The sequence below is a fragment of the Dermacentor albipictus genome, chromosome 8 (assembly GCF_038994185.2).
Source record: "Dermacentor albipictus isolate Rhodes 1998 colony chromosome 8, USDA_Dalb.pri_finalv2, whole genome shotgun sequence".
Classification (NCBI taxonomy): Eukaryota; Metazoa; Arthropoda; class Arachnida; order Ixodida; family Ixodidae; genus Dermacentor; species Dermacentor albipictus.
Genome location: NC_091828.1, coordinates 1,054,192 through 1,081,977, shown reverse-complemented (window position 1 = coordinate 1,081,977; position 27,786 = coordinate 1,054,192). Strand labels below are relative to the sequence as shown.

Sequence of the window (27,786 nt, the reverse complement as noted above, 5' to 3'; positions counted from 1 at the left end):
GGCGCCGACAGTGCCCGCGCAGACTGCGCTGCGGAATGCTGGCAAGCGGGTGCCGGGAGGCCTAAAAGATTTGTCGCCTTCCGATGTGCTCCCTACCGACGCGGAAAATGTTCTGCCGAGACTTGCGCAGTGGTTGCATTGCGATTCCGGACACCGTCTCATTGACAGTTTCACAGGTGCCGACACTGCTGTACTGACATGCGCAGAACTCGACGACGGCTATATCATTCGTCAGGTTTCTGCTGCACCGCCGGACGATGACCGAGTCGGAAGTTGACGCACCATGTGCTACGCTGCTGTCGCCTGCGGAGCGTGTACAAGCAGTGACTGTGCTTTCAGCCGCCTATAGTGACCGTACGACCCTCTCCGAGATTCAGGCTTGTCTGACTGCGCGTAAACGGAACAGCGTGCAACGGCGCATTCACGATTTCTTCAAGCCTACTGCCGAGCCCGAATAAGTGCGTGGAAATAAAGGATTTCATTTTTTTCCCTTAATCTGCTTTTTCGGACACCTGTTTATTCGGACATTTCCGCAGTCCCCGTGAGGTCCGAATAAACGGTCGGCGACTGTACACTTTGGAAATTAGAAAGTGTGCTTGGCGAAGGCCAGACGCTGCTGCCGTCTGCGCTCCGCTTCCCTGGCTTTACTGTTCGGTGAAATGACCGGTCGCTGCTGCCGTCTGCGCTCCAATTCATTCGCTTTGGTGTTCGGCGATATCGCCTGTCGCTGTTGCCGCTTGCGTTCTGCTTCCCTGCCTTTAGTACCCGGCGATCTAATCAGTCGCCGTTGGCGTTTTCGTTCTGCCTCCCTTGCTTTCGCATCTGGTGACATGTTCATTCGTCGCACGCGCATTCGCTTTTTGTTCTTCTGGCGTTTGATGTTGGGGGAATCCGGCGTCCGCTGCCGCTTCCAGAACCACTTGGCGCGCAATCACTGGGCCGCATCGGAGCTACGGGTCTCACTCGACTGCAACGAGACGTCTGACGAGGGAGCGGCGGTGCAGCTGCCACCCTGCCACCGCCGATGCCCGCGCGCTCATTTTACCGCTACTGTGTGACGTCACAGTTGCTATGCGCAGCTGCGCCCCCGACCGGCGCACCGGTTGCTAAGGAGGGGAGGAGGTTGCGCCGCTGCGCGGAGAAGAGGCCACAGTTGGCACCATTCCAGCGCAAGGATGGAGACGACCGCGAGCCCCACCGACGGCAGTGAAAGAGAACAGTGCACAGTTACGCTATTTCTCCCTCTCTCTTTTGGTGCGGAGGCGCGGAAGTGGCGCCGGACAGCGCGGAGGCCGCGACTGGGTGCGAAGAGTTTGAAGCGGTGGCACTTTTGTTGCTTTTCCTCCTTTTCTGCGTGCCATCGGACGGAGTGGATGATGTGCTTCTAGCCGCGTTATTGTCTTTGACGTGGGCGACTGCGAAGGACCACCACCGGCGGCCGAGACGCTGCATGCGCTCGAAGTTCTGAGGCGTGCTATTTCATCACGCCGTGAATGAAATCAGCGACGACACGTGCACGCGTTTTTATGGATTTGAACAAAGTCTGCTAATTGACCTGACAAAAAAAAAGAAGCAGAAGGACATCGGAGACTTTTCCTTCAAGAAATAAATGCTTTTTACGTACGTGTGCCCGAGTGCATTCACCTCTCACTCTTTAATTTAGCTACATTTAACTGTTTGGATGATACGAATTTCGGCTAATACGAATATCTTTTGTGACCCCGTGAGATTCATATCATCGAGATTCCACTGTAATGTGATTAGCCTTCCGAGAATGCGCAGCACTGTTTCTTGCACAAAATTTTAAAGCATGTAACTATGTTAAATTTTCTGACATTTGATATGCGGCTTTTTTTTTTCTTGCTTCCATTTTATATTCGATTCGAAACGCACTATTCCATATTCACACACCCCTACCAGTTTACTGGAAGTTCTCGCCCATGTATGTCGATTCTTTGGGGGCTATGCTCACATTATGCTGCAACATTTCAAAGCTAGTGTCGCTAAACAATTACAGCATGCAAATCACCAGTTCTACTGATGTTCATAGCACGGCCTTCTTGACCTCACGGAGGCCATAGAAGCTTTCAGTGAATGTCATTCATGAAATCCCCTAGCCCATCAGACAAGCATGCAAAAAAAAATATCGATGAAAGTACAGTATAACACACTATTAATGGGAACACTCAGGCACATACCCAGGATTTATTTTCCGGGCGGAGGGACCAAGGTAACTTCTCCATGCAAATAAGGGGGGGGGGGGGGGTACTTTTACTAGTACAAATGTGAATAATGCCCACCATTCACCATAAAGATGAGTAAACCCACAAAAGAGAATTGAAATAAGGTGTACCTCAAGTGTACGCCTGTGAAATGCACCTACCTCTACTTGACAAACAAGGAACCACATCAAACGGACTCACACATGACAGAAGCACAGGAAGAACACTGCCAAGAACAAGTAAACAAGCGAAAGTGTAGAATAAACATTTCTAGTAGCATTTTTTTTAATGAGCTCAAAGAATTATATATATATATACATATATATTTGTGGAACAATCACAGTTCTTTCAGCTACGTCGTTTGCTGCTCTACCAATTTAAATTTAAGTGCCAAAACTGACTCGTGTTGTTATTCTGGAAGTTGCGCAACGATGCGTGGTCTCCAGCCTTGTACACCTGCGTAGAGCGCAGGACGCTCCGGTTCCAGACATACTGCGCCCACCGCGGAAGATTATAAAAACACCCACATTAGCACAGCAGAGAAGTGGCTACGTCAGGCGGCTTGACTGTTAACTGTAGAAGCATCATTCCAAACATGAAATTATTCTCCACTTCCGGCTGTGTTTTCTCTACTAACTTTTTACATAAAAATATGTTGATCAATAAATATTTTCACAAACAACAGTTAAATTTGTTAATTATCACTTTTCCTTCCTGTTTGGCTGTTGCCGTGGCTATTTCCCTTCAGTAGACTGCTTAATTTCTCAACTCCTTGCGACTCTTGTTTCCAGCTGCCAATTTTGCACGAAAATTGCTGTACAATTAGGGAAAAGCCACACAAGGAAATGGGTGATAGTCATATTGCTTCTGGGTTTAACGGTTATTGCAGGGTCTGATGGACGCTGTTTCACATTACTTTATTTTCCACCTTATCTAACCCATATCACGGGTATATGGTTCCAGGGATCTGCCAGCATCGCGGTGAGCCATCACTCGAGAAAATAATGAAACAAGAGGAAGAGCTAAACGCAACTGGCATTTTCTCCGATCACAACTCATTCCACGAGCATACAGACCAGCTGACTACAAACGGAATCCCTTTCCTGATCCCTGGATCAGTCTAAACAAAGAAGGTTGAACTAACGAAGCAACAGCGATGGGTGTGATTGATAGATGGCGACAACTGAACTCATCTGGAGTTAATCGCATGGGCCTTCACAAACTGACCTTCACAGCCCAGGAGATGCCGATAACTACCGCCATCCAAAAAGACTGAAAAAGTTGACAACCATTCCATTCAGTCGAGATGGAATGGCAGCGAGAGCTGACAAAAGTCAAAGCTCTCAAATGAAAAGCAAAGTGCTTCACCTCTGCCGTGGATCGGCCCAAAGGTAGTGCAATGCCAAGCCAACCCGCGGCAAGGTGAAGCAGGCGTTAAGCACTCCCCATATGTGGGTCGATCCTGAAGATTTCGAAGGGCGCGTTACAGGTTCCCAAGCCCACCAGAAGTATGTGCCACTGAGCTTGAACATTTTCTGCGCTATCACCAGGATCAGCCCACATGACGATTTTCTTCTGTTGACTGCCGACAGACGCCTAAAAAAGTACGGAAGGTTAGTCGTATACAGCTTTCGCTGTAAAAGGTACCAAAATAACCGCCGATAAGACTGATTTGCCAGCGCTTTAGGAATGTGTGTGAGGAGTGGTAGCATGGGCAGGGAAGAGGGTATGCCGCTTAATTTCAAGGGCGGCGAGGCCCGGGAACACTACACAGGGTGTCTACAAAGTTAACATCTCCAAATTCACAGAGTTTTTTAGGTTTTTTCCCCCGAGTGCCTTTGCAAAATTCCCTGAGTGATGCAGAACTATGTTTTACATCACGACGGGGTGAAACCATATTGCCCAATGCTGTGACTTTCTAGTAAGCATATGAAAAAAATTTAAAAAGAAAACTACTTAATCCAATTTGTATACTAAGGAGTAGTGCTTATTTTAATTCAAAAAGAGAATAGAAGGGAGGGGTTAGTAAAATGCACAGCAAATAAAATGTTTTTGAAAAACATTGCAAATCGAGTCGGACATTCTAAAATACGAATAAGCCAATCACAAGGACCACAGGGCAGAGTCGGTGGCATTGCTGACAGTAGCAAATTTTTTCAAAGAAAAACATGGCACCTAACAGCAAGAAGCTCAATAGCGAACATAGAAGCAGCTAGGTCTAGCAGTGGTGGCTATGGCTGCCAGCGGATCTGCGTGCGAGAGCGCCGGTTCGACGCAGCGAGGCAATCAAAATGGCAGTGGTGGTGGCTTCGATTAATGCCGTTTTGGACTTGCGGTCATGGCAAAAAGTCAGGAAAATCAGACGGCGAAGGGTTCTTGCGTCCAAAGTTCCAGATGTTCTGATTCTATGGGGTACGTGGTGGTGCCGCGAAGCCATCTAAATTGTCAGGCATCCGGAAAGTCGGTCATTGACTATACACTGGCAACTCCTCCAGTCGACGACAGGGCGTCAAAGAGGATTCGTTAAGATTCCTGTCAGTTACTCGAGCCAGCATTAACCGTGACATTCGACCGTTTCAATAAAATTACAGCTAATTTTCCCTGATAGAGGCACAAATTCCCCGAGTTTTCCCCGAGTTTTCCCAGACTACTCAATATCCCTGAGAATTCTTGGTTTTCCCAGTTGGTAGACACCCTGACTACATTAGTATTTTAAGACTGATCACAACTGACACAAAAGGTTCTGACACAAAAGGCTTGAACAATATTATTTTAAGATTACGGCTAGGTAACGTGTCACTTCAAGCATTTCTGTTGAACCTATCTTGGTTTGAATACTGATCACTGTAATGGTGCGAAATATTTAAAACTTTGAATATTCTACTCGAATATAGTAGTCAGTTAAAGCTTGATATAACGAACTTCAATGTAACGAATTCTCCATATAACAAAGTATTTACCTTTTCATATCCTCTTGTCTATAGAGCACTATGTATTTAGAACATCAATATAACGAAGTCTGTTTATATAACACAATATAATGAGATTTCACTGCTGCCACAAATGAATCCCGGCACTAAAATGGAAACTTCCGAGGACGCAGATGGTCAACTGATTGAATTACAAGTGGCTGCTTGGAAGCCCACCTTGACCTTTGTAGGTCAGCATGGAAAGAATTGTAGGCATTACCTCTTCAGCAGTAATATCCAAAAATACAAACGAGTTTGCTGTAGTCGAAGGCGTGGGGAAAGTGCGGGATTGGGTACACAGCAATGATAGGTTGTGTACCTTCGCAAAAAATTCATCAAATTCAGTTGCCAATTGTTCTTTCGAGTCACCGTATAGATCAATGTCAGGAAGCCTGGATTGCCGAGTGGTCCCTTTAATGACCAAATTAACCATTTTCCATAGTTTCATATACAATATCGTAAGTGTGCTAATTTGTTCCTGGAGTACTTGTATTGAGTTCTGTAGTAACCGTTTTCTTTATTTCCTTTCTGCTTTCTATAACAATAATCCTTGACATGGGATAGTGCTAAGGCACTTTGCGTCATCCAAGGGCTTATTGGTGTTTGTAGTATTTTTTTTTATCTGGTCTTGATTTAGCACTATGCATTGTGATATCGCATTATTCAAGCATTCATACATTTTGTTTGTATCTATGCCTTCCAATTAGAGGTGATCTGCTGCGTGTGCAAAGAGCGGGTGCGGCACCATGTCAGCTGTCTTCCCGCGCATTTAGTGCTGGAGGTTGCGTAATCTCGAGTGTCGGTGACCCGTTGATGCGAGAGGCTGACGAAGCATTCGCCCCCCACTGCGAGTGCTTTTCACGATAGCGTCGTCACAGGGTGGGCGATGCTATCAGTCGCTGAGGCAGAGTGTACATAAAGCGGCCTGCTTAATTCGTACTGCTGATGTGAAGATATCGTCAACGTGGCATGAAACCGTATCACTCATTGCCGACTCCCAAATGCAACAAAGTGAATTGTTTTCTTATTTAAATTTGCTTTTTTCCATTCCCGATAATTTGGAAAACTTTGCAGCCCCTTTTTGTGTAAACAAAATGAATCCGCGACTGTACTTATTTGCTTCAGAGGCTGAATGTTAACACAACGAAATTTTGATATAACGAAGTAAATTGCCGATTTTACCGACTTTGATATGTCAAGGTTTAACTGTATTCGATTCAATTTGAAAAACACTTTTACTATATGAAATACAGTAAAACATCAGTATAATAAACTTTGATGTAACAAAAGTCTCGATACAATTAAGTATTTAACTTTTCATAACCTCCTGTCCACAGAAAACCATGTATTTAAAACCTCAATAGAGTCAACTCTCATTACAATGGACCGTGATAATCCGACAAGACAAGTCCATTTTATCCAAAGTCTATACTAATATACTAATATCCTAAAGAGCTCACTTCCAAAACTTTGGTCACGATGTGTAAAAAAATTAAATTAAATTCTGGCGTTTTACATGCCAAAACCACTTCTCGATTACAAGGCACGGCATAGTGGAGGAATCCGGAAATTTCCACCACCTGGAGTTCTTTAACGTGCATTTAAATCTAAGTACCACAGGTGTTTTCGCATTTTGCCCCCATCGAAAGGCAGCCGCTGTGGCCAGGATTCGATCCCGCGACCTCGTACTTAGCAGCCTAAGGTCGCAGTATGTAATGTTATTGCAAAGAGTGAGTAATGCACATCCAAACTAAAAAGCAAACAAAAAATTTCGCAGTTTATCCCAAAAGGCGAAGCATCGATTTTGACAGCAAATTACCGTACTTACTGGCATAATGATCATACTTTTTTGTCAAACAAATTTCTGCAAATTCTGGGGTGTGATCATTACACAGGTTAAATTTTCTGCGAAAAGAAACTTGATTTTTTCATCCCGCGTTCGCTGCGGGATGCCGTCGCAACAGTGCGGGACACCAAAACAAAAATGGCGGCCGGCGGAGTAAGCCGAACACACACAACGCGATTTTTTTCTTCTTATGAGTACATTTCGTGCATTGAAACAGTTTCTTCCGTATCAGTAACGAATAATATCGTTAATATCGGCATGCTTGTGGCAATAACGTAGCCATGTCCACTTTGAGGGGACAGAAACTCAGCTGCCAGTGACAGAAGCTACTGGCACTGGGCGCACTTCGTCCGCATCACAGATCCCTTTCAAGATGCGGCTAACACGGCGGCCATGCCGTAAGCAGCCGCTGCCAGAGTAGAACCCCCTCTCGCTCGCCTCCCCCGTGCGAAAGAAGACTGTGCACTTTTGCCCCGCCTTCTTCTCTAGCGCACGATATTGAGCCACGATCGTTGGCTGACTCTCGCAAGTCAGGTGTCAGATTCTGTCGACAAGTCCGTTTTATACACCCGATTTTGACAAAAATTGCCATTACTTTCGTCCGCTGTAGCCGACAGTTCATTTTAAAGCAGGCTCTTAAAAGCGAACTTCGTTGCATTAATAAAATTGTTAGAACGAACTAAGGCTGAAATATGGTCCGTTATAGCCGAAAGTCTGTTGTACACGGGTCCACTGTAATGAGCGTATATTGTATAACGAAATGTGCTCACACCCGATTTCAATCTAACAGAATGCCACTGCTGCTGCAAAGAAATGCTAAGATAATAAATGGAAACTTCCATGGACACAGACGGTCAATTGGTCGAATTACAAGGGGCCGCTTGCGAACACTTTTCTCAAATAGTGCGCCATCGTGCTACCAAGAGCGTTCAGCGAAGCGGAGCAGTGTCACATTCCGTATAAACTTCAAGTGCAGTAAGACCCTATCATGCCCCATGCACTGTAGGCCCTGGGTGCGAGTGAAACCGTGCAAGGGTGAGCCGTCAAGGCTCGACCAGTGCTGTCTTCCTACACGAGCAAGGGGGGTAGGTTGGTGCGCATATCCTTTTCTAGTAAAGCCGTGGCTGCGCATGGCTTTTGGCGTAGCTCAGCCCATATGCAGCCGGCATGCCTACTTTTAGAGGTCGCCTGCCACGGGTGCGAAGACTGGGCATGTCGAGGTGGTATGGCATCGCATGCACCGTCTTCCCATGTGTTTAGCGCTGGACGTTGTGTAATCTGTTTCTGAGAGGCATTGGAGCGAGAGGCAGAGGAAGCATTCCCTGCTGGCGCTTTTCAAAATGGCGTCATCGCAAGGCGGCGACACTATCAGCCGAGGGGACGCAAAAGCGTGGCTGGCTTTGCTTAATTCGTGCTGCTTATGCGAAGATATTGTCGACATGGCACGAAACCGTATCTCTCGTTGCCAACTCTCAAACTCAACGAAATGAACATTTCGCATTCACATTTGCTTTTTATGATTGCCCGATAATTGGAAAATTTTGCAGCCCTTTCTTGTAAGAAAAATCAATTCGTGACTGTACTTGCTTGCAGAAAATGTCAAATTTCAATATACTATGAAAATTTTGAGATAAAGCGAATTGCCAATTTTACCAACTTCGTTTATCGAGGTTTAACTGTATTCCAACTCCTGAAAACTGCTGTTAAGTCTTTAAGCCAACTTCACTGCAGTACAGTCAGTTATGTGGCAAGACATACAGAATGTATTGTGGTGAAGCACATCAAAAGTAACAAGGGGTTCCCGTCATGGGGCTCTTGCTGGTTGTCACGGCACCCCAACACTTGTCAGCGCGAGTAGCCACACTGTGCTGCCTCTCCATGCACCTGGACAACACCAGCCGCCATGTGGAAACCTCTGTGTCTGCTACTCATTTGGGTAAGTGTCTGCAAATGCGGTTTTCAAAACTACAAATTTGACCAAACAGTAAGTTTGGCAATGTTTTTAGACCCTCATGCTAATAAAGAAATCGAGTACCACCAGGATGCTTCAATGGCAAACTTGATTATAAACCTGACTTTAGAAGAATGGAAAACCTCAAAACCCAGATATATCCTCAACAACGGAAGCTTCTGAGGAGGCTCCTTACACGGCAGCGCTGCTGAACAACTGTGAAGCTCATCAACCAGCAGCAATCTTCATTTGCTTGTGGAAGCAATTTTAACTGCCAGAAGCACAGGATGAAAAATACGTGTATGTTGAAATTTTGAACCAAAAAGAAAATCCGTGCGAGTGGTAATGTAAGCATGGCGCAGACTGTTGGTTGGACTTGCAAAGAAATACCTGCCAATAGCATGCTCAGTGAGCAGCTCTTTTCGTTGTCTGAAGGAACTGTGACATTCAGTACAGTGAAACCTTATTAAACGGCAGTTGGCCGGAGCTTGGGAAAAGTATGTACCGAACGGTAGTACTGCTTAACCAAAATAGTGTGAGATCACCCACTTACCAGTCACAAAAGGAACTCGGAGAGAGTGTGATGAAAGGGCAAAAATATGCAGTATTTATTTATGTTGCGCGACAAAAGTCTGATTTTAGTATGATGCCGCGGCATCCTAGCAGCGACAACAGTGGCCTCAAACTCCCTTAAGCTGCGAACCAGCCTTTAAGCCAGCCCCCTGTTCTCGGCATACACTCACACAAGGCCGACACAACGCGCAGCATCTGCTACTATCGGGCCTGAATTGCCCGTGCTGTCGCCTTCCGTGTCGTCCTCATCACTGTCGCTAGGCGACACTCTGGCAATAACAGAGGCAACAATGGCGAAAAGTCGAACCTCGTAGCCGACATCTCTTCGCAGTTGCAGCAGCGATGCCGTGCAACTTGCTCTCATTCCAAATGCCACACACTGTAGTCAACAGTAGAACCCTGTCGCGTGCCAGCACTGACTTCCGCATGCCACATTCGATAGCACGGACGCCCAGTTTTTCTTCCATGCAGAGCACCCGGTTTTTGTCCAGCTTGCACGAAGCCACAACACAGGCCATCATGAGCCAGCCACAACGCTCTCTGGCTCGGCGCCGAAAGGATGTTGATGTTAATGTGGCTTCACCCTTCCAAGCACCGTCTGCGTTTGGGCTTGGAGGCCAGTCTGATCTCTGAGGCTCATTATTCTGCCTGGCCGACCTAACGCCGTGATTGCTCTACGAAAAGTACAAACACTATGTGTTAACCGATACTTACGCAATAAGTTGGTACAGTTTATGTTCATAACGCATTATTGTTTATAACGCATTATGTTCAATGGTCGCTGAGTCGGGGATATGACTTTACTACTTTTAAAACGAAATCATTGTTTAAGCAGTTAGGGCTTAAAGAGGTTTTACTGCATTCATATTCGAAAAGTATTCAATTTGATTTGCACTTGGTTTTTATTATTCGGATTGGCTTCGAAATTGAAAATATTAAATTTGCACACCCCTACCATAAGGTTTTCCTTCCAGAGTGGACAGTAATTAACATCAATTCTGTGGTTTTTCAAATGCACAAATAGACGTGCCAAAGCACGGTTTGAAACCTTGCAGTACCTTTGGAGGAAACATTTTACCCATGAGTAAATTCATTCCATGGTTGAAAGAGCTTTGCACTGTTGACAGTAAGTGGTTGAGCGGGAAGGAAGAAATTACCACTGTTGCTTTGGGAAAGCTTTAGACGCACCCGCAAATTTACCCCGGATACTATGCGCAAGCCATCACTGCTATGCAGCAATAAACAGCAATATTCAATGCTTCCTACACATCTTCACACATTTTAACAAGGGCTCTCTGCCGCCAAAAATTGGCTGTTCCTTTGCTCCGTCCGGGTGGGCGTGGAGCATTTATTTTCGCTCGACTGGACCACTGCATTGTTCTCGATTTCTCGAAATGGCATTTCTCATGGCGTCACAGTATTCGAGGTATGATATTCCTGGTTCTACTTTATGCTATCCTATCCTATCACAATATTCACTTATTTTTCATCAAAAAGCTATAGAGAGAAGTTGGCCTAAAATATAAACAAATATTATTAGAGAAATTTACTAAAATTAATCATTTGCATTTGGATCCCACCATTCATTCTTCTAGCATTGCAATACTGATCATTATGCATTATTTTTAGATGCCAGTGTCCCTTGTAAGAGCCATCCCTTCAGAAAGCCCAATTCCAAAAACTAGACCACACGAAAATACATCTTAAAAACTACCTGTTGCAGACAAACCATTTGCACATTTGAAATCACCATTTAAAAATTGTACTTAAGTAATGCAAGAATGAGAAGAAAGGGGGTTAACTGAGGGGCCCGATTATTATTCATCGTATTATGAGAAGCCAACAAACAAAGACACCAATGACAGCATAGCGGAAATTACTTGTACTTGCTAATTGAATTAACGAAATGATAAATTAATGGCAATGGAAGTGGATTAAAAAACAACTCGCCGCAGGCGGGGAACGATCCCACGTCTCTGCATTTCTTAGGCACTGCACACGTAATGCGAAGACATGGGATCGTTCCCCACCTGGGGCAAGTTGTTTTTTCATCCACTTCCGTTGCCATTAATTTATCATTTCTTTAATTCAATTAGCAAGTGCAAGTAATTTCCCCTATGCTGTCGTTGGTGTCTTTGTTGGCTTCCCATGATCCCCAATTAATGCAAGCTAGATAACCTGTTTCTCTCACTTCAGGTGAGAGGAATGCAAACTGGCCTTGCCTGCTGGTAGGAGCGCAGCTGTGCCCTGATGGGCACGCTCAGCTCGTAGTTATCCGCATGCCGCGCATTCATGAGCTGCTCCAGGAAATGGCGCTCACTCGCTCGGCGCTCGCGCAGGTCAGCTGACAAGGACCCGCCTGCCTCGTCAATGGCCCCGCTCTGCAAGCAATGCCAAGCGCTACAGTTAACCAAACTGTTACTGCCACTTTACCCGAGGATTTCAATGAGGGCATGCGAAGGTTTCGAATTTCTAATATAAATCGACAGTTCTCGCCCTTTTATTCATATTCGATTCGAGTGCAGAAAGAGCTTTCGCAGCCTACGGGAGGAAAGAGCGAAGCAAGCGAACAACAGCGGGAGAGCCGCTGTTGTTGTGCTGACCCATGAGTTCGTGAGCGAACGGGAAGAAATCAATTATACACAATAGTGTCCAGTTGTTCAACACACACGTCTCGCCTCAAGCAGCCTATAAATTTTCTATCCAGAATTAGGCAAATTTATTCGCTGTATGGGCAATGCCACCATTAAAACGAGGTGTGGTACTGTACGTTTATGCACTTCACTCTATCAAAGAGCACTATAGCTCTTCGTGCATCGGCTGAGGCACTTTTTGTTTGTTGAATTACTGTCATTGTTGTAGTGCGCAAAGTACAGACACATTTCCTTTGTTGTCATTAACAAACTTTTTAAATGAGCTCCCCAAATAAAACAAATATGCATTTTGTTGGAAAACATGGGAGTTTGTATATTTTACTTTGTTTGGGCATTTTTATGCCGCTCAGACTTTTCATACTGAAGGACACTTGTAAATAACTTTTGCCCCGGCCAACATTTTAATGTATTTTTTTTCTGCTACATTTACCAGCCATACGTACAACCATACAGTATATGCTCGAAATGACTGAAAACTTTGTGAAACTGAAACCCTGTCATGAAATTGCTTCATTATATTGCAAAATGAAATATACACTGTTTTTTGGTGAAACTAAGATTGGGAAATGAAAACAGTTCCCACAGAGTAAATTTCGTTACATCGAGGTATGATTGTACAACTATCTGTTCATCCCAAGAGCCCCCAATAATTAGAACTGCCTCCCCATCTGCTATAACAAGTCTTAAACGCTTCAAGTTGGCTGTCCACACACATATTGTTCTCGCCCCTTTCTCTGTAAAGCCTTCGGGTGACTGAGAGTAAGAAAATAAACAAATATACATATAAATAAATAAATAAATTGCTTTTTTTGCACTAATAGACCTGAACGCATTACAATTTGAAAAAAAAAAATAAGGATACGACAGTGGAAGCAAAAGAACACTGAGAGCTCGGTGAAAAATGCTAGATTATTTCATTATCCAATATGAAGACTTTAATATTTGACTTAATACATTTAATGTATATGAATTTAATATATTGACTTCAATCTTTATTAAGATTCACAAACTTTGTTTTGACTATTATTTCCCCACCATTTGCACAATCATTTGTGCACCGTGGATGCCATCCCCTTGCAGCTCGCCTTAGCATTCACCGCACACGTGTGGAGTACTCACGTCGAGGGGCATCAGGCGAACCAGGGCGGCAAAGCAGTGGGTGGCCATGAGCCGGACAGCCTCGTTCTGGTCACTCATGCGCCCCAACACAGGCACCACCAGGAATACCATGTACGGCACAATGCCCAGGGAGAGGCCCTCAATGACACCTGGCGGGTTTGTGGGTCAAGGACAACAGCCCGCGAGCTAGACAGTTTTAGCGTCTCGTGCACTCCAGCACAACGTTTGCATAAAACTACAACCTGGTTGCTGGACACTAGAAGGGACATCTCGTGATGCTTCGTCTAGGTGCAATGCCTCGTAGACACACTTATGGGTTCCATGAGCATTTTTGCTGAAAAAAAAAAAAAACATTTATAAAGGCAACGTGTTCACAATTATGCCGCTGCCAAACATTTATGCCAGCAGTGAAGTAGAGAACACTTGGCTGCTGCAGTGGCACCTCCGTGTTTGTCTGGCTGAGCTCCGCGACACAAAGTGGCACCACCAATCAGTAATCCGCAAATGGCAAGAAGATTGTGGATGAACTCCCTAATGTGGTATCAGTCAGAATGGCAATTGGAGTGGCAAAACTGGCTGGTTCAAAAACTCCTAACCACAAGATTTGACAGCATCAACAAAAGTTCTGGCATTTATCTATTCTCTTCCACATTGCACCCAGGCCTCATTAAACACTACTACCTGTATGTACCGAGTACCATATACCGTATTCACACGATTGTAAGTCGACTCGAATGTAAGTCAACCCCCCCCTCCCATATCGCGTTACAGGAAAAAAAAAAAAAGAAGAGCATACCCGAGGGCGCATTCGATAACGAAAATTTATTAGTAGCTGGCATGGTCACTGGACTACTCATCTTCACTAGTGCTGCCATCGTTATTGTTGCTACGGTCCCACAGCGCATCGCCGTCCTGCGAAATTTCACAATTGGCAAACGACCGCACCACGGTATCTTGTGGAACAGAAGCCCACGACGAATGCACCCAACCACACGCAGCCATCAGGGAGGCTCTTTGGACAGGTCCGGTTGGCGCAATTTCGCGGTCTTCTGCCGCCAGCCACTCATTGTACTCACGGCGGAGCAGGTCCTTCAAAGGCGAAGATCCAGGCTTGTTTCATGACCATGTCGCACTTCACTGGAAGGGACCGATTACAAACTTCAGCGACGCACGACACAAGCTTAGCCTACAGCTTCGGAAAGCGTTCAGACTTCTGCACGTGGGAAATTCCTCACTTGCCGTCAAAGGTGAAAATTTCGCTTCGCTGCAATCGCCACTCTCACACCACCCGTTCAGAAACATCGAACTTGCGGCCCACTGCGCAGTGATTTGTTTCTTCGACGTAAAGGATGGCAGCCCTCTTGAACGTTGCTGTGAACGAGTGCCAAATGTTTAGTGGGCCTGCAGCACTCATGACGACTGAGGAAGCATAGAAATAGCACGTAGCCGGCAGTCAAGTGGAACGCGTCAAACCAATGCCTTTCGTCAAACTATAGAGAAAGCTAAGGGCAACAGGGAAAGAGAAACCCGTGAGCGGTGTCTGCTCTTCCATGAACTACCGATGCTCCCCGCAAGCGCCGCCATTCTGAGGGTGATGCCACGAATGGAACAGCGGCGCTTCCATTAACTATCGACACCCCCTCACGAGTGTTGTGTGCACTGTAAAACTCTCAAAAATGTTGAAAAACCCTTCCGAAAAGCCAACAAACACGCGGGATAGTGAAAAGCTGTGGGTAGGACCACAGAGCAAACATAAAATTGTAACTATGTTGTAGCTCTCATTGGTCTCGCTTTTTTGGCAGTGCCATGTTATGGTTTAGATTGTAAGTCGACCCCCCACTTCAGATTTCCAAATTTAAAAAAAGTGGTTGACTTACAATTGTGTGAATACGGTAAATAGGAGTGTCCACATGTGCAGTGCAAGACTTTTCATGCCAAACCACCACTGGCCGATCTCAAACTTCTGACAACAATATCATTTTGCGTGAAGTTTACGACCTTGCTTGCAAGCATTACTCACCAGCAGCGCCCACGATGAATGTCAAGCGGCTTTCATCCGACAGTAATGCTACAAAACGCTTTTCAATTCTGCTGCAACGAAACGGCGGCACCATCCGAGCTATGGCGGAACCAGAGTTCACGCCGTAGCCCCGACAGATGGCACCGCCATTCTGTTGCACTAGAATCTACAAGTTTTGAGTGGTATTACCACAGACAACGCCTGCTATGGATTTACCGTGGATGAAGATGGTAAGTAACGCCCACAAATGTGTGAATAAACTTCACGCAAAATGGTATCAGTCTGAAATTTTAGAAAAGACCAGCCAGCATGTAGCAAAAAAAGCCATGCACACCTGGCACTTCTATGTATGCAAAACTCAGTACAGTCGAACCTCGATATATTGAACAGCACGGTGATCGCAAAATAGTTCGATATAGCCAGAATTCGATATATAAAATCACGTAGAAAACGTGTCAAAAACTAGCACAAATCAATCAATGAACCAATCGTGGCGCAATAGATACTCGAATGAAGCTTCAAACAAAGTATTTATTTCGTTCGCTGAAAGTACTGAAGCAGCGTAGCCTGCTTCATATTGGCAACCGCGTGCTTGACCACGGCGTCCTCAACATAGTCCAAACGGTCCACAAGAGACGGTCCAGTGCCTTCTACTGCGCCGCAGTAGCGGCGTACAACGGCCAAAGCAGCTACAGCCCCAGTTGCAGTCGGGAGCGGGGTGTAAAGAACGGCGAGTTGCGCAACAAGACTGCCACCTTGCCACCCGATTACGACAAGGGGTGCAAGACGCGCACCTCCCGCTCTCCGCCGCTGCAGCTGCGAGGCGTTCAAAGAAGCGACCTTTGCGCTGGAATCCGCCGCCTTCCTCCAGCCCCTTCGACATTGTGACGGGACGAGTTTGGTGTGGGGACAATGATTCCAGAGTTCCTCAACGCGGAGCTGATCTGACACGCCTGAAGAAGCTACCGCGGGAACGTCTTATTTTTGCGCTCTCACGGTTCTGCATGTTGCAAAACAACGAGCGACCCTCGAGCGGCGTCGATTTTCCGGAACGGCACCACCTTCAACGCCGTCGCTTGGGCTTCGGAATGTGTGTGCCTTTGTGTCTGTAAACTGGTCTTCAGAGCAGCTGCGAGTTGGTGATGTGTAAACGAACAGCCGCCGCGTCGTAGGACCGGCGGATCGAGTGTATAAAAACTGTGGTTGTGCGAATGTTGGACACACTTCTCTTGAGCAGTCATGTTAGACTGAGTCACTTCTCTCATGCAGTCATGTTGGACTGTTACTCTTTTTCTCAAACAGTCATGTTAGACTGAGTTAATTTCTGTAAATAAACCCCTTTTTCCTCGTTCTCGATGAGAAGCAGTTCTTCACTTCATCAACGATCTCAGCGTAAATAAGTTGGACGACGGCATGGGCCAGCTACCTTCGAATTCATGCCGTACTCCAATCTTGGCAAAGGACCACGGACGAAGGGATTGAGCCCCCAATCCTGACAACTGGCTGACAGCGGTGAGATGGACTTTGCGACATGGTGCTGTATCTGCGGTGAGTGCTTGGTTTTTGCTTTGACTCTCTAGGCTTCATTTTGTGGTTGTTCTGTTTAGAACAGTAGGGAAGCTAGATTGTTGTGTGTTAGCTAGGTTGTGTTTTCCTAGCTAGATTTAGAGAGCAGAATCAAGGCAGTAAAGCAGCAGTCATGGAGTTAAGGACATTGCTGAGAGACGAGTTGTTGATTGTTGGTGAGGAACTGGGCCTAGATGTACGCAAGGAAATGCTCAAATCGGAATTATTGGAGCTAATTTCCAATCAGGCCAGTGAGGAAGATATTGAAATGGGAATGGAACTTCTCAAAAAGAGAGAGAAACGGGAAAGAGAAAGAGAAGAACGGGACAGAGAAAACCGCGAGTTTCAGTTAAGGAAAATGCAACTTGAACTTGAAAGCAAACGTTTGGAGTTGCCTCAAGGAAGTGAAGGCGCTCTGGGTCGATCAAGTGAGGCAGAATCATACCGCATGGACAGGCTATTAAAGCCATTTGAGGTCGGGACCGACATAGGCTTGTTCCTAAGCAATTTTGAAAGGACTTGCGAGAAGATGAACTTCGGCCCGAGTACATGGCCACAGCGGTTGCTGTCTATGTTGCCGTGTGAGGCGGCGGAAGTAATCGCCAGACTAAGTGTGCAGGATGCATATGATTATGCGAAAGTTAAGGCTAGTCTCCTGAAGAAATACCGCCTTTCAGCCGAAGCTTTTCGGCAAAGGTTTAGGAGCACAGGCAAGAAAGATAGCGAGGGCTATCCGGAGTTTGCGTATAGCTTAAAGGCCAACCTAGTCGAGTGGCTTAAAAGCGCGGAAGCGTACGACAGCAGAGACATGATCATTGAATGCATGTGTCTAGAGCAGTTTTACAAAACCATCCCCCAAGCTGTGAAACTGTGGGTGCAAGACAGAGGTAATGTAAACACTGTGGAAAGGGCGGCTGAATTAGCCGAAGAGTACGCAACCCGTAGAAAATTGAACGCCGAGGAGGGAAACTGGGACGGTCGAAATGGACCGCGGAAACCATTTCCGTTCAAAAAGGGTGCGCAAACTAGACGATCCGAGCCTGTAGACATGGCGGAAAAGCCCGCAGAAAAGAGCGAGGAGAAACTTAACGGAGAAACCGCACAAAAAGAACAGAAAAGAAAATTCGAATCTGTTAGACCAATTCGCTGTTACAAATGCCACAAATTGGGACATATAGCTGTAAACTGCGAGAAGTCTAGCGTAGTTTTTTCCTACGTGGAGGAAAAAGATGAGAATATGGAACTTTTAAGTCCATATCTCCACGACCTGCAAGTTAATGGAAAACCATGCCGAGTGCTAAGAGACAGTGCCGCCACGCTGGACATTGTCCATCCGTCCTACGTGATGGTAGATGACTTCACCGGAGAAGTAGCATGGATAAAACAGGTTGTAGAAGAACACAGCGTGTGTCTGCCCATGGCCAAAGTCAAAATCAGTGGACCATTCGGGGAGCTAGAGACTGAGGCTGCAGTTTCCAAATTTTTGTCACTGCAGTATCCCTACATCTTTTCGAATCGCTCGAATCAGTTACTGCGTGACAGAGGGCTCAAACTGGGAGAGGGCATAGTACAGGCATTGACCCGAGGCCAAGCTCGTAAGATCGCGGCGCTTTCGGCTGAAAATGCTCAAGCTCCTCCAGCTGAAGCAGAAAAGGGGATAGCTTCAATACCCGAATCCGAGCTAGGCCCGAGGGACAAAAGAACAGTTGAGGAGAGCCTGCCAGTTGACCAGCTCAATGAGAGCGTAGCACTAGAGTGTCAGAGTTCTAGCCTGCAGGAAGAGCAAGCAGACGCGCTCACAAGCGAGACAGGGTCGTTGTTATCACCGGCCTCAAAGAACTTTGATCAACTCTTACGCGTGGATAGAGAGTCACTGGCAGCTGAGCAAAAGAATGATGAGAGCTTAGCTAAATTACGTGACACAGCTAAAGAAGGCATTGCTAGGCGCAACGTAACGATACATGAGAGAGGAGGATTGTTGTATCGGCATTACAGAGATCGAAAGGGTAAGATTTTAGATCAGTTAGTCATACCTACTAAGTATAGGGAGGACCTTTTGAGTCTTTGTCATGGAAATGGGTGGTCCGGCCACCTAGGCATAAACAAATCAAAGGAAAGATTGCTTATGGAATACTACTGGCCTGGCTGTTTCAAAGATGTAGAAAACTTTGTAAGATCATGCGACGCCTGCCAGCGTTCTGGTAAACCAGGAGAGACTTGGAAAGCCCCACTGAAGGTAGTGCCCTTAATAACAGAGCCTTTCAGACGACTTGTAATAGACACGGTAGGGCCTCTTCCAAAAACAAAATCAGGCTACAGGTACTTGTTTACCATGCTGTGTCCGGCCACCAAGTTTCCAGAAGCAATCCCTTTGAAAGAGCTCAGCTCCACCGAAGTAGTAGACGCGCTTTTGACAGTGTTTGCACGAGTTGGGTTTCCAGCCGAAATTCAGGCAGATCAAGGGTCAGTATTCACGAGCGCACTGACTTCCACATTCTTGCAAAAGTGCGGGGTAAAGTTAATACACAGTTCTGTCTATCACCCTCAGTCAAACAGTGTAGAGAGGTGGCATTCGGTGCTTAAGCGAGTTTTGCGTGCGCTCTGTTACGAGCACAAGGAGGACTGGGAGAACTGTCTGCCGGCAACTTTGTTTGCTTTGCGAACGGTTCCACATGAGGCAACAGGGTTCTCACCAGCAGAACTAGTGTATGGGAGGACACTCCGGTCTCCACTGAGAATGTTAAGGGGGGACGCGGGTCTTGAAACGGCAAAAAATCACAAAAAAGTCGATTTTCGGAAAAGTGCATTTTCGCTACGTTTATACATTCAAGAATCCCTCCGCGAAATCTAGAAGCTAAATTTAATCGGAAAATAATAAAAAATCGCGCTTAAAGGGGCCAGGGTGAACGCGAAATCAGCAAAATTTGGTCAAAAATGTTCAAACTTCGCGCCGTCACCATTTGCGAACGCGGTGGCCGATGGCCGCCATCTTGCGCTTGTTTTGAAGCTGTTTTCTTTGTGCGCATTTTGCACCAGTTCAAAATGGCGTCGGTGAAGGGAAACCAACGCTATCACGTCATTTCTGGAGGATGCGTCCGTGCCGCCGATTGGCCAAAGCGCGCACACCCCCGCGCGCCTCGCTCCTATTGGTCCGGTGCTCGTCGGCGCGCGCTCGACCGCTCTCGCGTCTCGCTACGTTTATCTCTGGTTTCATCGCGCCGCTGTCTACGTTTGTTCAGCCGCTTGCTTCGCGACGTTTGATAAGATGCTCATTTCGCTGCCCGGATGGCTGGAAAAGATTGTCGTCTCAACGCTGCTGCGCGTCAAGCGGCTGTGCAATGCGCGACGGAAGGCGGCTAGGCCTGTCATACTCGCGGAGTTGCCGGTTGCTGGTCTGCCTGGACATTCTACCGGATCGAGTTCCGAGCTGCAAACTGGCGCGTCTAGCGTCAACACTTCGTCCGCCCACGCCACGCGTGTTGGCACAGATCGTGCAGGCACCGTTTCCTTCACGACTGAAGAAAGTAGCGAGCGCGCAGTGAGCGCCGGAAAACGTCCGGAGCGCCGGACCTTCGAAGTGCTAACTCCAGCAAGAAGCGAGAAGCCTCTTTGAGCGCAAGGAAGCCGGCGAAAAAGCGGCAAAAAGATAGGGTGTATCCAGATTATGCCCCTAGTGAATTTCCTTGAGATTTTATTGGTATGTTCTCAATAAAGATGTTGCAGAACGTTTTTCCTTGATTTCTCAAAACAACAATTCCGACAGACTTCCAATTTTGGAGGTAAAATAGCTTCTGTCCTATTTCAGCTATCAACATAATTTTTTTTTTTGCCAGAAAGATAAATGTATGCAGTAAGCAATATGCACCTTTTCAAAGCAGCACTCTTCTCAAAAAGTTTTTGAAATGGGTCAAATGCTTGACGTGTCAAGATGGCACTTTTTTCTCACAATTTTGATGAGCTCTAACTCTTGCTCAGATTAGCCTAGAACATTGAATAATACCTTATGGCACTCCCTGAACATCCTAGATAGTCTTTATACTCAAATTACTGTGTTAGGGTTTTCTGTTTAGAAGCTAATTTTCCTCCAAACAAAGGACTCAGCTTATACAATGCATTTGGAGTATATCAGAAACTACTTATCCTATGGCAAAATTAATTATATTTTTAGAATCTGCATATTAAAATACACAATGTGTGAAAATTTCGTTGAGATCTGTCCACAAATAAAAAAGTTGTATTTCAAGTGCAGCCTCCCCCCTTAAGAGAGATGTGGGAGGAAAGAGGGGAGAGTCCAACCGTGGTTGAATACGTGCTAAATTTACTGGAACGGCTAAGCGCAACCCAAGAACTAGTCGGAAAGAACATGGCACTAGCTCAAAAGAACGCCAAATTCTATTACGACAGGAATGCGAGGCTTCGTACGTTTAACGCCGGAGACCAGGTAATGATCCTCAAACCTTCAAGAAAGAACAAGCTTGAAGTTCACTGGGACGGGCCCGTTAAAGTGTTGCACAAACTTTCAGAAACTAACTATGCTTTGAGAATGCCCGGTCGCAGGAAGGAAGCGAGGATATATCACTGTAATTTGATGAAGCCGTATGTAGAGCGGAGCGGAGTCGTTAACTATACTGTCAAAGAGCCGGATGGCATTGGTACCAAGTTTAAGGAGTATAGGGCAACCTCCAACTCTGAAATCGGCCTAGAAGAAGTAGTGGAACACTCGGTAAGCTCTCATGCTCTAAGTCCCGAGCAGCTAGATGAGCTAAAAGGGGTGTTAGGGGAATATCTCGACAGATTCAGCGATCGGCCGGGTAGAACCGAACTGATAACGCATGAAATTGAGCTGACCTCTACCGAACCAGTAAGATCAAAACCTTACAGGGTGTCTCCAAGACAGAGAGAGATTATGGAGGCAGAGATACAGCGCATGCTAGAGTTGGGAGTTATTGAGCCCGCTGAGAGTGACTACACGTCACCGCTAATACTCGTAGAAACCCCTAACAAGGACCCTCGTCCGTGTGTTGACTACAGGAAGTTAAATGCGATCACTAGGGATCAGCTGTACCCGATACCCAACATTGAGGAACGAATTGAAAGAGTTAGCGCTGCTAAATACATTTCAACTATAGATCTCGTGCGGGGGTACTGGCAAGTTCCCCTTTCAGAAAGTGCCAGCCGCTATGCCGCATTCATCTCGCCTGTAGGCACTTTTCGCCCTCTCGCACTCAGCTTCGGGCTGAAGAACGCGCCGTTTAGCTTCTCTAAGTTAATGGATATTGTCCTAAAAGACTTGCAGGAGTTCGCCTTACCTTATCTTGATGATGTAGCCATTTTTTCGGACAGCTGGGAACAACACGTATCGCACCTCAAACAGGTGTTCTCACGGTTGAGGGAAGCCGGCTTAACGATGAAAGCGGAAAAGTGTAGGTTTGGTTGTTCGCAGGTTACTTATCTGGGCCATGTTGTTGGTCAGGGCATGAGACGGCCGGCTGAGCTGAAAATAGCTACGATTGGAGATTTTTCTCAGCCGCGCACGAAAACGGACGTTCGTTCATTTTTGGGACTTGTGGGGTACTATCAACGGTACATTCCGAATTACTCGCAATTGGCAAGCCCATTAACAGACGCCCTCCGAAAGGGAGCTCCGAGTAACGTACACTGGGATAAGGACAAAGAGAACGCTTTCCAAAGTTTGAAAACGCTATTGGTTTCTCGCCCTGTGCTTCGCGCGCCAGACTACACTAAGGAATTCATAGTTCAATGCGACGCAAGCGACAGAGGTATGGGCGTGGTACTTAGTCAAGTCGGCGACGATAACGAGGAGCATCCTATCCTCTACGCCAGCCGTAAACTAAATGTAAGAGAGGAAGCCTACAGCGCTTCAGAGAAGGAATGCGCTTGTTTGGTTTGGGCCGCCCAGAAGTTGTCGTGTTATTTGTACGGAGCGAAGTTCATCTTCGAGACCGACCACTGTCCTCTGACGTGGCTCAATCAAATGTCACACAAAAACGGCCGCTTGCTCCGATGGAGCCTCACTCTCCAAGAGTACAACTTCTCCGTTAGATATAAGAAGGGAAAGTTGCATAGCAATGCGGATGGTTTGAGCAGGCTAATTTGAATTCTGCGTTTGAGGGTCCCGCCTAAATTTTAGGGTTACTAGTGTTAATTTTATTAAGCGAAGAAGATCCCCTCTCATTTAGCAGGATTCCCTCCATGATTGCTGAATTTGTCAGCAGGAATTTGCTTCAGAAATTGGCATAGTGAAATGCAGCAATTTTTTTTTTGTTTCTGCACTTATGTTGTTGTTGTTTTTTTTGAAGCCTAGCGAGTCTAAAGTGAGAGCCAATGCACGTCATCTCGGCGCAGAGCCGTGTTGTGGGGTTCATTTTGCAGTTGCCTGTCCTTGTTGGATGTTTTGGGGCGGTGACATCAATGCACAAGTGGTCGCTGCGAGCCAAGACATCAATCCCCCCTCTGACCAGCAGCCGTTCTCTTCCTGCCTAGCGGTTGTCAGCGCTAGACAGTCGAGACTTTTCGGGCCATGGAGGCGCTGTAAAGAACGGCGAGTTGCGCAACAAGACTGCCACCTTGCCACCCGATTACGACAAGGGGTGCAAGACGCGCACCTCCCGCTCTCCGCCGCTGCAGCTGCGAGGCGTTCAAAGAAGCGACCTTTGCGCTGGAATCCGCCGCCTTCCTCCAGCCCCTTCGACATTGTGACGGGACGAGTTTGGTGTGGGGACAATGATTCCAGAGTTCCTCAACGCGGAGCTGATCTGACACGCCTGAAGAAGCTACCGCGGGAACGTCTTATTTTTGCGCTCTCACGGTTCTGCATGTTGCAAAACAACGAGCGACCCTCGAGCGGCGTCGATTTTCCGGAACGGCACCACCTTCAACGCCGTCGCTTGGGCTTCGGAATGTGTGTGCCTTTGTGTCTGTAAACTGGTCTTCAGAGCAGCTGCGAGTTGGTGATGTGTAAACGAACAGCCGCCGCGTCGTAGGACCGGCGGATCGAGTGTATAAAAACTGTGGTTGTGCGAATGTTGGACACACTTCTCTTGAGCAGTCATGTTAGACTGAGTCACTTCTCTCATGCAGTCATGTTGGACTGTTACTCTTTTTCTCAAACAGTCATGTTAGACTGAGTTAATTTCTGTAAATAAACCCCTTTTTCCTCGTTCTCGATGAGAAGCAGTTCTTCACTTCATCAACGATCTCAGCGTAAATAAGTTGGACGACGGCATGGGCCAGCTACCTTCGAATTCATGCCGTACTCCAATCTTGGCAAAGGACCACGGACGAAGGGATTGAGCCCCCAATCCTGACAGGGGCAACATCAGCGCTTGCTGGATCAGCCTCGGCAGCATCTTCGTTTGGCCGCTCAGCAGTCACTTCTGCCGCGATCTCCACGTCTGTTGACTCCGCCACTGTTCCGGTGCTGTTGTCACCGCCAACGAAGTCCTCAATGCACATGATGTGTGGCTCAGCACCGACAAAGCGCTCCAACTGGCTCCACGGCCGCCTCGATCACGCGCGCACGGCGGGGGCGCAGGCGCGCGTGATTGAGGCGGCCGGGCTGGCTTACGGGCGGGGAGCGCGCGCTTTAGAGAAGCGCGCGAAGCGCGCGCTCCCCTCGAGATCGGCCATGGCTGGCTCCAAGCCACCGCGTGTGTACGCTGCTACGTTCAAATGGCGCCCTCGGTGCAAGCGATGTGGGCAGCTGTCGTACGCAGCAGTCTGGAACGCCCATCGCGCCGCCGCTATCTTCGAGAGTGTTGCGGGAAAGCTCGCCTCCTGTCAACAGAGCGCACTTGGTCTGGGGCGGCGGAGTTCGATATATCCATTTTACATCCGGCGCCGTTCGAAATAAAAAATTAAAAATGCATGCGATTTTCCACGTGATATAGAAAGTGTTCGATATACGCAATAATTCGATATATCCGTGTTCGATATATCGAGGTTTGAGTGTATGTAGGTCGTATTCAAGCGACTGCTACAAAAAGAAAGGCTAATGTATAGTCAAGAAAACTTGGCAGCAACAAGTAGACCTACTGCAGGTACTAGTGGTAACCTAAGAACTACTACAGTTGAACCCGGTTTTATCGAACTCGCAAAAACACGCCTATCAGTTCGATATAGGGCATAATTCGATATCGGCCTGCTAAAGAACTGGACGTTATAAAAGCTCATACCATTCATAAAAGCACTTTACTGATGAAACTAGCTAAGCTTTGCATGAAATAGTCCTGCATCTTCTTCTGCTTGGGCAACTTCACTGCCTGCGACAGCACGCGCTTCTCCACATTGTCTAAAGAGTTGGTGCAGCAGAGGTCGCAACCTTCGACATTCGCGCAGGAGAACCACACTAGTACGAGTGCACCAATCACCTTTGAGGATGTGGCTGAAGGATTGTTGTTGCTTTCCTCATTGTGCCCACTTTCACTAGTGCTCAGTACGATGTTGGCAATGTAGTCTTCGTTTTTGGGCTCTCCTGTTGTCGTAACACCATCATCCGCACCCGCAAACTCGTCGAGCGTTGATCCGTCAACAGCTTCTGAAAATCCTGACAGCTTGCTCCAAACTTCAGCAACACTGCTAATGGCTTCGTCGCACTCATCAGAATTTTCCGTCATCACTGGGTACACATGTCACGATCGACGACACGCCACACGTGGTCCCGAACTACCGCTTTATTTCCCGAACGCCAACCTTCCGCACCACACAACCACACTCCGAGTTCTCCCCTTTGCCACTCTCCCCCCGCACGCTCGCACGCTCGCGCCGCTGTCCTCTCCGCACTCACGCCACCTGTTCGTCGCTCAGTCAACTACCGTCGATCCCGCGCCTGGCCGCACTCACGCCACCTGTTCATCGCTCAGTCAACTACCGTCGATCCCGCGCCTGGCCTCCGAGAACCGCGGCTCCTCGTCATGGGTCTTGGGCTGGCTTGCCGCGGGTCTTGCGCGTCACAACTCTCCCCCCCCTCGAATCGTGAAGCTGTGCTGGTAGGGAGGGGCCATGGCTCATGGTAGAGCATCAACTGATCAGCATGGGCAGTAGTTCGATGACGTCCTGTAGCAGGATCGCTCAAAACAAAGTTATTGTCACCTAATCGTTTGATTACACAATAAGGTCCACTTCGCCGCGGTGCCAATTTCGCCGAAACGCCCTTGGCCGCATCACTCAAGGTATGGGAATCCAGGAGCACAAGGTCACCCTCTTTGATGGTTGTTGCCTGACGATGACGGTCGTAACAGGATTTCTGCACCTTCCAAGCAGCTGCCTGATGTGACCGAGCATACTGGAGGGCCTCTCCAAGGCACCGCTGGAGTTCCGCAGCAAGTGCATGGTGTGCTGCTTTTGGAGGCTCTGTGTCTTCCTTGTCGCTTGTAGGTTCCCATGGGGTGCGCAACTCGCGGCCGTAACACAACAATGCTGGAGTATATCCGGTGACAACACTCTCGGCAGTACGCATGGCAAGGGCGATCTCAGGTATGTGCCGGTCCCAGTCTTTGTGGTTGGAGCAGTATGCCCGTAGACACTGCTTGATTGTGCCATTGTGACGCTCCACCATTTGGCCAGCCGGCCGGTAAGGCACTGTGTGGCGATCTTTGATGCCCCAGTGTTTCAAGAGGTTGCGCCATAGTGTGCTAACAAAGGGCTTGCCATTGTCACTGGTGATGGCCACAGGTGTGCCATGGCGGCAGAAGACTTGCACCATGCACTCCAGTATTTTCGCACTTGTTGCTGCTCGTAGAGGGAAAAGCTCTGGGAACTTCGTAAATTTGTCAATAACTACCAGCAAGTATTTGTGGCCCCGGGGTGTAGATGGCAAGGGCCCGATAATGTCAACACTGAGCTCCTCCATGGGTGATGTTGCCCACTGACTGCTCATGAGGCCCTCTGGTTTCTTGCGCCGAGCTTTTGTGCGCTGACAGACAGTACAGCACTGCACATACTTTGATATATCTGCTCGCATGCCCAGCCAGACGAATCGTGCAGCCACACGCCTCAGAGTTTTGAAAAATCCAGCATGGCCTGCAGTGGGATGGTCGTGGGCCACCTTCAGTGCCAGCTGCCGCAAGTGACTAGGTAACCACGCTACCTTCTGGTTGCCTCTTTGCTGAACCAGCAATCCGCTTGGCTGCAGTTCCGTTGTTTCGGCCAGATCACGAAAGAGGCGATGATCAGGGTCCGAACTTGGGAGCTGAGTCCCTTGGACCACTGCCTTCAGCTTTAAGAGGCGGTCATCACGAGCCTGTTCTTGTACCAGCTGTGTTGTGTCACTCAGCAGCGAAGAGTCAACCTCCGAGGCCACAGCTACTTCATCAAATGTAATTTTGCCTTCAGGTTCTGGAGCAGCAATGGGGAACAGCGTCTCATGTAGGTTGTCACTTGGGTTGTCTTCACACTGGAGAGGGGCTCTACTCAAGGCATCAGCGGGTATGTTTGCCAGCCCTCGTCTGTGCTTGATTCGGCAGTTGAAGCCCTGCAGCCGAAGAACCCAACGCTTGACCCTGGGTGAAGCTTGGTCGGTACGAAACATCCATGCCAGGGAGGAGTGGTCACAGTGTATTTCAAACTCTGTAAATTCAAGATATGCCCTGAACTTGTCCACTGCTCAGACTACTGCCAGGCATTCCCACTCCTGGACAGTATAATGGCTCTCGGCTGCTGTAAGGACTCTGCTAATGAAGGAAACAGGCTGCAGACCATCAGGGCCAGCCTGCAGCAGCACAGCTGCAATGCCAATGCCACTTGCATCTGTCTCCACCACAAAGGGTCGATTTAGATCTGGGAGGCTTATAACAGCATCCTGAGCTAAGGCCTGCTTGAGTGCAGTGAAAGCCTGTTCTTGGCACT

General features: G+C 47.5%; 1 protein-coding gene across 7 annotated transcripts in view; it reads right to left on the bottom strand.

The window, feature by feature from the left end:
• Hel89B (histone acetyltransferase 1) overlaps positions 1-27,786 on the bottom strand; it is a 506,945-nt gene that overhangs the window by 102,098 nt on the left and 377,061 nt on the right. For all 7 annotated transcript variants that reach the window (XM_070523038.1, XM_070523033.1, XM_070523034.1 and 4 more), the window contains 2 exons: positions 13,335-13,483; positions 11,784-11,942 (listed from right to left, as the gene is read on the bottom strand). In XM_070523038.1, coding sequence (XP_070379139.1) covers positions 11,784-11,942; positions 13,335-13,483 — 308 coding nt within the window. The remainder of the gene's footprint in view (positions 1-11,783; positions 11,943-13,334; positions 13,484-27,786) is intronic.